This window comes from Prionailurus viverrinus, chromosome D3 (genome assembly GCF_022837055.1).
Source record: "Prionailurus viverrinus isolate Anna chromosome D3, UM_Priviv_1.0, whole genome shotgun sequence".
NCBI classification, from domain to species: Eukaryota; Metazoa; Chordata; class Mammalia; order Carnivora; family Felidae; genus Prionailurus; species Prionailurus viverrinus.
Genome location: NC_062572.1, coordinates 11106995 through 11117772, shown reverse-complemented (window position 1 = coordinate 11117772; position 10778 = coordinate 11106995). Strand labels below are relative to the sequence as shown.

At 64.0% G+C, this 10778-nt stretch overlaps 1 protein-coding gene across 1 annotated transcript; it reads left to right on the top strand.

Moving 5' to 3' along the window:
- The first annotated feature begins 1007 nt into the window (after positions 1-1007).
- On the top strand, positions 1008-9430 carry LHX5 (LIM homeobox 5). Its single transcript, XM_047828717.1, has 5 exons — positions 1008-1180; positions 3225-3448; positions 4155-4432; positions 5121-5286; positions 9063-9430. Exons 1-5 carry the CDS (start codon positions 1008-1010, stop codon positions 9428-9430), a joined length of 1209 nt encoding a protein of 402 aa, XP_047684673.1.
- Positions 9431-10778: the final 1348 nt, after the last annotated feature.

Genomic DNA, 10778 nt, shown 5'->3' with positions numbered 1-10778 from the left:
CGCGGCTCGCGCTCCCGCTTGCTCTCTCGCTCGCACGTTCGCGCTCTCTCTCTCTCTCTCTCTGTCTCTCGGTCCATGAGAAAGGCCGGGCTGGGCCCCAGCTCCGTGTGTGACAAAAGAAGCCGCCCCGCTCGGGGAGCCCCGTGAACCGCGCTGTCGCAGCTCCAGGGCGCGGACCCCAGGGACGCCGGGACGAGGGAGTCCAATCTGGGCGTGCTGGACTGGGAACGAGGAGGGGTGGACGCAGAGCGCGCTCCGGGCCTCGGGCAACTTCTGCAAGTTCCGGGGATGGCGAATGGGGCAGGGGTCCCTCTCCCGCCAGGCCTTGGAATCCTGGCCCCCAAATATTTATGAGAAGACAGAGGAAGGGAGATGCAGTTTTGAGATCGCGCGGCCCGCGCCCCCAGCCCCAAACTGGAAGGTAATACTTACTTAGCCTCCGAACCAGGTACAAGCTAATACTCAACAATACTGATGCCTTGTTTTTTTTGCTCTGTCCGGACCGCAACGCTGTAGCCAATTTAGATATGCTATAAATTTAAGAGGTTGCCATGGCCACCGCGCGCCCATTGGCCGCCGGGCCCCCTACGTGCCGCGCCACGTCACCAAATCTGAATAAGGATGCGCGAATTAGGCGGCGGCCAGACAAAGATGAGGATCGGGACCGCTTGAAAGTGGGGGAAAGTGCCGGCGCCTCCGCCACCGGGGAAAGCCGCTCCGCAGCGCCGAGGCCATTCGCCACCCGAGACACCTGGGGGAGCCGGGAGCCAGCACTGGGGCGCGCGGCCCGGGGCACGAGGCTGTGAAGGCCACCCCTCCCCACCCCACCCCCGGCAGCCCAGCGCCAGGCCAGCGATCATCCAAGGACTTGACCGGCTGAGTCTTGGTCCGGGCGGGACTCGCCCGGCGGCGGCCGAGATAAGAGGCGGAGCGCAGCGGCGGGGCCCAGGGGCCCGAGGGCCGGGGGCCCAAAGGGAGGGCAGGGCGGCCCGAGCCGCCGGGGCGCTATGATGGTGCACTGTGCCGGCTGCGAACGGCCCATCCTCGACCGCTTTCTGCTGAACGTGCTGGACCGCGCGTGGCACGTCAAATGCGTTCAGTGTTGCGAGTGCAAGACGAACCTCTCGGAGAAGTGCTTCTCGCGCGAGGGCAAGCTCTACTGCAAAAATGACTTCTTCAGGTAAGAGGCCGCGCCGCCCTGCTGCCTGCGCGCCCGCCCTGCGCGCGCTCCTCTGGGGCGCCGGGGCAGGGGGAGACCGCCAAAGCAGCCTCCTTGGGCTCCCAACCTTAGACGGGAAGCGGGCGGCCCACTGCTCTCCTCCTGCCCTGGGTCCGGGAAGGCGCCCGAGCCCGGGCGGAGTCAGAAGAATGCTGCCTCTTCGCTGTCGCTAGTTCGCTCCTCCAGCCCGGCCTGGAGCCGCGGCGGGGCAGGGCGGAGAAGCCCTGAGAAACTTGCTCGCCACTCATCTCTGCCCCTTCCCCGCAGCTGCGACCCCAGGGTGGAAGTTCAGGCCCGGTTCTGAGAGAGGAAGAATTTTTGCCTAAGTTAGGGACTGCTGGAGGCTTCTCCCGGCCGGCAGAGTGCGGGAGCCCAGGGGCTGACCTCCCGCAGGCCAGGGCCCCAGAGCCCTCCTGGACAGGCCGAAACTTCCCAACTCCGAGGGGACTCAGTCGGGAAGATCTCCTCTGATGACGGAGGGAGGGAACCTTCTCCTCCTTGCCCCCACCCCACCCCCAACTCCTTAAACATTTTCTCCCACGTTGAAATGTCCAAACGAAATCGAAGCTGAGAATCAGGACCTCCAGGGTCCAGTCTGCGATGTGTCACCTCCCTTTGCCGCCCACGGATCACTTTTCTGGGCCTCAGTTTCCCCAGCTGGGAAATGCCAGGGGAGGACCTGAAAGGCTGTGGGGTTTTCGGCAGCTCAGCCCTGCCTGCTTCCGCCAGGCGCCCAGAGCCGGCTTTGTGCGTGCGAATTCCCGGGCACCGAGGGAAGGGGGGGGCGTGATTAACACCGCGGAGAAAGGCTGTTCTCCGGCCCCAGCAGCCAGGCACCAGGGAATTTGAACGGGAGAGAATGTCAGCCTCGGCTTTACACGTGTCAGCTCCCTGGCTCCGGAGGCCTGAGGCCCCTAATGTGGTGGTGCTTGCAAAGTGCCTAATGATTTTTGATAAGGTGCATATGGCCAATTACGCTGCCGGATAAGGCCAAAAGTGACTTATGGCTTCTAATGCCCTCACTACATCAACGTCACCCAAATTCACCCTGTTTAGAGACGTGGGTATGAGTCGATGGGGGGCCCCAAAGTCCTGGGTCCTCACTCTCCCCCTCGACCCACACCTCCCCCCTCCCAGTGCTGGCCTGCACCACCCATTTTGGGGGGAGGCTGGCCTTCTCCAAGCGCTCAAGGAAGAAAGAAAAGGATTTAGATCAGGAACGCGGGAAAGGGGGGGTTTGAGAGATCCTGTGTACTGGCCGTGCAGGTTGAGGATTGCCTTCTGGTTACATTCTCCCAGTTCCTGCCAGGGCCAGAGCTTGGGCACAGGGAGGGGCGGGGGAGACCCGATCCCTGCTTTCCGGAGACCATCGTTCCGAGGCCCTGCTGTCCACAGGCTCCCAACTAGCTCCAGCGGGTCCCAGAGTGGTCCCGGACTGGAAGGCCTCCAGCGCCGGTGGCACTGGGAGTCAGCTAAAGGTCCCTTCGTCCTTACTCGGGTCCAGCTCCTAAGAGCTCCCCACCCCGTTGATAGGACCTGCCATCCGGGCCCGTCTGGCCTTACCCGGGCCCCAGCAGGCTGGAAAAGCATCCAGGAGGCAAAGGAAGGGGTGGTCCAAACCTGGCTTGCCGGGCTTAAAATGCCTCCTAACTTGGAGATCCAAGTTTGCCTCAGGAGAGCAGCCGGGGCGGATCTGGCAGGGACGGGGCTGGCATCTCGGGGTGCTCTGGCCTGTGTTTGGCTCCAGGCTCCAAGCCGGGTGGTGTGTGGATAAACCTGAACAAGGCACGCGACAGTCGCAGCCCCAAGAACAGCCCGGGACATTTGCCTCATCTCTCTTGCGCTAGTCGGACGGCATAGGATTGGGGTCTCATTTGACAGATGTGGACGGGGCGGGGGGGGGGGGGTGCTTCTGAGAAGCTAGGGCGCGTGGGAAGAGGTCAGGGGCTCGAGAGAATGGGACACCGGGCTGCTCCGAGGTGACAGGCCACGTTGCGTTCCGCAGGCGCTTCGGCACTAAGTGTGCGGGCTGTGGGCAAGGCATCTCGCCCAGCGACCTGGTGCGCAAGGCCCGCGGCAAAGTGTTCCATCTCAACTGCTTCACCTGCATGGTGTGCAACAAGCAGCTGTCCACGGGCGAGGAGCTCTACGTCATTGACGAGAACAAGTTCGTGTGCAAGGATGACTACCTGAGCTCCTCCAGCCTCAAGGAGGGCAGCCTCAACTCAGGTAGGAGCCCTCCTCCCCTGCCCAGCCGGGGGCCCTGAGACCCTGCAGCGTGGCCAGCCCGGCCCTCTCTACTTTGCACCCCCCCCACCACCACCCCACCCCCCCGTGTGCGTTCTGTGCCAGACTCGGCACTCTCCGCTCCCACCAGGCATTTCTGGGGCAAATGGAAGGGGCGGGGAAGGGGGACAGCATCTGGAGTCTGTCCCCACCGGATACGGACTCCCGGCTCTTTCCCCGCTCTCCTTCCCCGGAGGGACCTTTTCCAAGCTGCCCTCCTCCCCCAGTTTGGAACCACACGACTCCCCCCACTTTCCGAATCTTTGCAGCACCTGGTAACTTCAGGCCACTCTGGGAGGACGGTCAGTGGGGTCTGGAGGAAGGAGAGAGGGGAGAAGGCGTCTGTGGGCTCCTCCCGGTCCCCTCTCCGCGAAGGCCGGGCTCCCCCAGAGGGCGTGCCTGCCCCTCGCCCAGGCCATAACCGAAAAGTGCTAGAGAGGGCTGGAGAAGGGTCTCTCCGCAGGCCGGGCCCCGCCTGGAGGGAGTGGGCGGGCGCCGGGCCCCTGGGGGAGGGGCTGTCGCAAGGCTTGGGGAGGAACCCGGCGCGGGTAGCGGCGCGCCGGGGTCGGCTGGAACCCGCTACCCGGTTGCAGAGACCTTGGGCCGCCGCTGACGCCGGGGTCCTCTTCCCGCTCTGTGCGCCCCGCAGTGTCATCCTGTACGGACCGCAGTTTGTCCCCGGACCTCCAGGACCCTCTCCAGGACGACCCCAAGGAGACGGACAACTCGACGTCGTCGGACAAGGAGACGGCCAACAACGAGAACGAGGAACAGAACTCGGGCACGAAGCGGCGCGGCCCGCGCACCACCATCAAAGCCAAGCAGCTGGAGACGCTCAAGGCTGCCTTTGCCGCCACGCCCAAGCCCACGCGCCACATCCGCGAACAGTTGGCGCAGGAGACCGGCCTCAACATGCGCGTCATCCAGGTGCGGCTGGGCCCGGGTCGCCCTTTCCCAGCCCAGAGGAGCCCCGGAGCCGGGAGGCCCACGGGAGCCTCCCGCCCAGCCTCCTTGGCCAAGAGTGCGCCGAGTTGGGGTCTGCCGAAGGGCAGACTCTGCCCGAGGGCAGGACCGGCTGGTCAAACTCCTAACCGAAAGATTCTGCAAAGCCCCGCTGACCTCCTGACGGCGCGATCTGGGGCGGGTCACTTCACCCCTCGGAATCCCGCCCCCTCCCCGTTCAAGGAGTTTTAAGCCTCGCTGGGGTACCCCCTCCCTTCCTCTCCTATTTCCGAGCGGAGAAGAAGGCAAGGTTCTCCACGTGCCCTCTCCCTGCGCCGGTGCGCGGGCGGACAGACAAACGGCCAGAGCCCGGCTGGGGAGCCGAGGGGCCGGGACCAGGGCCGTGCAGGGCGGGAGGCCTTTATAAAGCCGTCAGGCCGAGGGCGGGCCGAGGACCAGGAAGCCCAGGTCTTTATGAGTCGCCCCACGGGTCCGCGAAATCCTTCACCCTTGGCTGGTTCCCCGAAGCCCCTCTCCACCTCTCCTGGCCTAATCCGCCCGCCCCCGCCCCTGGGCAGTCTTGGTGAAGAGGCTATAGAACCCAGAAGGAGCGGCCTGGGCAGGAAGGAGAGGGCATCCCGGATCGGAGCTCACAATCCCTGCTCTGTCCCAGGTGTGGTTCCAGAACCGACGGTCCAAAGAACGCAGGATGAAACAACTGAGCGCGCTGGGCGCCCGGAGACACGCCTTCTTCCGGAGTCCGCGGCGCATGCGTCCGCTGGGCGGCCGCTTGGACGAGTCTGAGATGTTGGGGTCCACTCCGTACACCTACTACGGAGGTAAGGGCCCCCCCCCCCCACCTCGGAACGCGCTGCCCTACACCCAGGCCCGTGCCGTTCTGGGGGTTGAGGACGCAGGTCGGGATCCCGGGCGCCGCTGGCCGCCAGGGACGCCCTCCCTCCCATCTACTCACGCCGGACGTACATACACAATCACGAACACACCTTAACAGACACACAGCAACGTAGGCGTGTGCACTCTCCTACTCCTGGACCCCAAATCAGACACCCATACAGCGACACACACAGATGAACACCCGCGCACCCACGCACCCACGCAGGACTCATGGGTACACTCCCTTGCACACACACTGGAGTTCAGAGACCTCGTGGACACAAATCTAGACACATGATCCCACACAACAACACACAGGTGGGTGCCACTCCCCAGTTACATTCAATGACAAATATACCCAAAGAAATGCACAGGCTCACACACCCCCAAGCGTCATGCCAAGGCGAGCGCTGGCAAATCCACCTGCCCCCTGCGCCAGCCGGACACTCAGCCTTCGTGCTGCCCTTGCCCCATGGCCTGGTGTCCCTGGCCCCAGCGGGAACACAGGCACTGGAGGGCAGCGCAGGCGGTAGGGATGGAGGGGTCGGGATCCATCCATGACTGTGCTGTGCGCCCCGGGCGTCTGGAACTGTCAGCCAGGATGCCGGCCGGGCGCTCTGGGCAGGACTCCCCAGCACTCTCCAGCTCCAGGCACGCCAGTGGTCATTAGGGTTGGAGGTACTAGAACTTGACCAACCCGGTTCCCCACTCCCAGTCTTTGGAGCTGCAGGGGGCCAGGAGCTGGACTTTGCAGAGAGAATTCTGCTGTTGCTGTTACCGGGTTCAAGGCCTGGGTGAACTCTCCTCCTGGTCACTTCTTTTCTTCCTTCCCTCCTCTTCTCCTTCCTCCCTAGTCTCCTCACCATCACCCCCCCCTCCATTTCCTTGGCACTTGCCTGGCGACCCATTCCAACCCCCCACTGCCCTCCCAACTCCCTCACCACGGTTTTCTGAGACCCCGAGTGTGCTAGGGAATCCACTCCGGGTCCTGCACTTCCCCAACCTTTGGGCTCAAGGAAAACACCTCCCGCTTCTGTTTGTTTCTGAGCCTCTGAATTTGGAGAGCCCCCAGGAGTGCCTATGCCTCAGACACATCTCTGCTGAGTTGCTCAGTGCCACAGGCCTGTGGGGGGGGCTGGTGTCCCAGATTGGGGAGAGGTGACTTTTCTTAGAAACGTGGGTTTGGAGGCAATGCCGAGGCCGGTGGGTGGGCGCCTGGCACGCGGGCCGACCCAGGAAGGAAGGCTTCCGCACATTGTGGGTCTAGGAGGTTAGATCTCACCTCCCGCCAGGGCCGCCAGAAATTGTGGGCAGATAGGGCGGCTGTGTTCTGGGGAGAGACTCTGCGGTGGCAGGGCCCTGACTGGGGGGCTGCAGACGCCCAGGACGGCTCGGATGGTGGACGTGTCCCCGGGTCTTCAGTCACCAACTCTCTCTACCTATCTTTGCGTCCTTCGGCTCACGATCTCCGCCCGGCGCGGGGAGATGGTGGGGCGGCGCCCTCCGGCATTTCTCCCCGCCTGGGTAATTAAGCGAGGTCTCCCCGAGGACTCGTGTGCCCCCACCGGTCCCGCTGCCTCCTCTCCCCGCGCGTCTGCTGGATGGGGCGGGGGGCCTGGACACGCGGGCCCCTCTTTCTCCGGAATGGGGGGCAGGACCCCCGCCCCCCCCCCCCCAGCCCCAGGGAGGCAGCCCCGCCTAATCCGCGCTGGGAGATCCCGGCGGCGGCGGCGGCCGGCAGCGGGCGAGAAAGGGGCTGGGCGGCGGGGCCGGCGGCTCCCCGTGGGAGCGCGGACAAAGCCCCAGCTGCGGCTTTTGTGCCCTTTTCAGACGGCGTTTGTTCCAATTACCTCCGGCCCGGCCGCCATATGGGCGGAGGCGGCGCGCTGCGCGCGGGGGCCGCGGCCCTGGCTGGCTTGCCGGCTCGCCCGGAGCCGCGGCCGGCCCCCATCCCCGTCCCTCAGGGGCCCCAAGTTCGCCGCTTCCAACCTTTCTCTTCGCTTTCGGGGAGAATGAAACGACCGGTCTTTAAAAAGTTAATTGGCCAACGCTTTAGCTGTTGCCGAAACCGTCGACAAGCCGCGCGCCTCCGGGCACCGCCCCCCCCCATTTGGACTGATTTCGGGGTTTGGGGAGGGAAGGGAGCCGGCGGCAGGGGACGTCCCGAATTCGCCCCGGCGACGGAGACCCCCCAAGACGGAGTGCGAGGGTGGGGGGGGGGGCGTGCAGAGGAAACCCCGGCTTGGGGGTGCGCTGGTTTTCCCGCGCACAAAGCGGGTTATTGTCACCGGTGGCCGCTACAAGGTGTTCCTTCCGTGGCGTCCCACACCTCAAACCTTCACGGGCGGAGGAGGGGAGGAGGCTGCGTGGAAAGACCCAAGCGAAGGGGTTCTGGAAGGAGGTGAGGTGATGCGGAAACAATTTTCTTGAGAACCAGGGGGGGCTTGTCACCGGGAGCCCCTGCGCCCCCTGGTTTTGTGGGGGAAATGCGATGTGTGCATTTTTCTGGAGAAAGCCCATAGCTATCACCAGATTCTCAGAAGCACTCAGTGTCCCCAAATGTTTCTGAAGCTGGGTGTCCTGGCAAACCGCCCCCCCCCCCGCCCCCGGGGTGAGACTGAAGGCCCCAGCCTTCCCGCTGAAGTACCCACGAAGCGTTGGACGTGACCAGGTGAATACCCTCCCTCCTTCAAGCTCCGGGCTTCTAGTGAGGCCGGCACAAATGGTGGGACCCCCACATTCACCCAGAAGGTCCAAGGGCTGTGTTTGAGGGGGCGAAGGACTGGCCAGGGCCGTGGGGTGCCGGGGGCTGTCAGAGTTCCGGTTGCCGGGTCCCCAGGCCAACTCCTCAGCCCTGCTCCGCTGCTCAGAGAGAGTCTCTCCCCAGAACCAGGTCTGGGTTCTCCCCCCCCCCCCCCGCCTGCCAGGTCGCTGGCCCCTCTCAACCATTTGGTGCTCTGGTCTCTGGTCTCTGGCCACCCCAGCATCCCCCACCCAGCTCTTCTCCCGTGTCTCTGACTCATCTGCCGGGTCTGTGGGCGCCTCTGTCTCTCCTGGCCTCCCCCCCTCCCTGGCTCTCGATGGGTTTTTCACGGTGTATCTCTAACCAACGGTCCATCTCATCCCTTTCTCTGTGCTCATCCTAGACGATCGCCCTGGTCTCTGTCTCTGCCTTGGGCTTGGTGCCTCTGGGTCTCTTTTCCGACCTGAGTCTGGGGACTCCCTCCTGGGTCCCCTCTTCGCCCCCCTGTCACACTGTTCACTGCTCATCTCCCAGTGACCCTGTCTCTGGCTATTTCCGTGTCTCCGGCTCTCGGTGGATCTCCCCACTTCAAAGGCACCGTCTTGGATGGTTCACTGACTCTATGTCCACTGTCTGTCTCTGTCTGTCGGGGAACCTCTGACTTTGAAGTCACGATATTTTTCTGTCTGTGCTTCTGGTCCTTGTGTCTCTCAGCCTGGGTCTCTGGGCCTTCGGGCAGCTCTCATGGTCTCTCTCGGGGACGCTTGTCCCGGGTGTGGGGGGGGGGGGGCGGGGGAGGGGTGTCTGTGTCCTTGTCCGCCAGCCGCCCTCTTCCTTGGTCTCCGCAGGCCTCCCCGCAGGGCTCGCCAACCTGAGTCGGTGTGCGCCCCCCCCCCCCACGTCCGTCCGTCCGTCCGCGTTCCTCCCGGCCCGGTCACCTCTGACCTGTCCCTGTCTCCTCCCCGCCCCCTCCCGCAGACTACCAAGGCGACTACTACGCGCCCGGAGGCAACTACGACTTCTTCGCGCACGGCCCGCCGTCGCAGGCGCAGTCCCCGGCCGACTCGAGCTTCCTGGCGGCGTCGGGGCCCGGCTCGACGCCGCTGGGCGCGCTGGAGCCACCGCTCGCCGGCCCGCACGCCGCCGACAACCCCAGGTTCACCGACATGATCTCGCACCCGGACACGCCGAGCCCCGAGCCGGGCCTGCCCGGCGCGCTGCACCCCCTGCCCGGCGAGGTGTTCAGCGGCGGGCCCAGCCCGCCCTTCCCCATGAGCGGCGCCAGCGGCTACAGCGGACCCCTGTCGCATCCCAACCCCGAGCTCAACGAGGCCGCCGTGTGGTAAGGCCGCGGGGCCGGGCCGCCCCCGGACGCAGCCGCCCGAACCGCCACGCCGCCCTCAGGGGTTCCCTCTCGCGTCCGCGCGCAGCGGCAGCTGCTCCTCGGCGGGGCGCGCGGGGGCGCCCCGGTGTCCACCCCGCGGGGCCGTCCCGGCGGCGCGAGCGGTGCTCGGGACCAAAGTCAATACTGCGGAGGGTCGAGAGATTTCGAGCAACGCCCTAGACTTCCCCCGACCCCCGCCACCACCGCCTCTTCGGACCGAGAGAGGGTCGAGGCCCAGCGGCGAGGCTGACGTTCCCCCCCTCCGCCATCCGAGTGGCATTTGGTAACCTTATTTCTCACTCTGCTTCCCCCGTCTTTAAAACAAGAGGATCAGAAAAAGAGAGATGGAAGGGAGGGCGAGGGAAGGGAGCAAAATGAGGAAGAGAGAAGATGGAGAGAGAGCGAGAGGAGCGCGCTCGAGGGGTGGGGGGGTGTCGCCGGGAGGACGAAGGATCCGCCTGCGCGTGGGCGCCCCCTGGTGGCCAAACTGGAGGATCAAGGTCAGCTTTCTAGGAAGGGGGCGGTCCGGACCTCACGGCCCCGGGCCGGGCACACCCCCCCATCCCCCACCCACACCCCGTTCCCCACTCCCCCCACCCCCCCGCCACTGTCTCTCCACTCTTCCTTCCTTGGACATTTATTGTGAGCCCGGGGGTCCAGGCCAGACTGGAACATTCGCCCACCCTGCTCTCCAGCCCCCTGGCAAGGGCAAGGCGCCAAGATCTCCGGGCTCCGGCCCACAGACCACCCTCCCTGCCCGGGGCCTGGAGGCTGGGTCGTCAGGATGTACAGTATTATACTTTTTTGGAAGTCGAACGCTTCTAGTTTCCTTATTTTGTATAAAGAAGAAACAAATAAAGTATGTTTTTGTGTTTACTGTTTATTTATTGTACTCTAGTTATCCGGGGTTGGACATTTTTATATTTTTAAGAGGAGGGTGGGGCAGAGTGAGGGAGGGGAGGCAGAAAGAGGTTTACCTAAAAAAAAAAAAAAACACAAAAACACGAAAAATCAACTTTTTTTAAAAAGAAAGATTAATAAAAAAAAAAATGCTTTTTTTTCCCTCAGTGCTGTGTGTGTGGTTTTCTTTTGTGTGTGTGCCTGCCTTCAGCCGCTGAGAGTGAAGGGAGCCATTCTTTTCTCTGGTCCACGTGTCCCACATAACACGGACTCGATGGGTTCACAGCCCTCTCTGCATGGGGGGGGGGTGCTTTTAAGAACCAGGAGGTAATGACAATGGCTGCCATCTTTTTTTTTTTTCCCCCCACAGCTACTATGTGCCGGGCACAGTATAGCCCAGATGCTTTAAT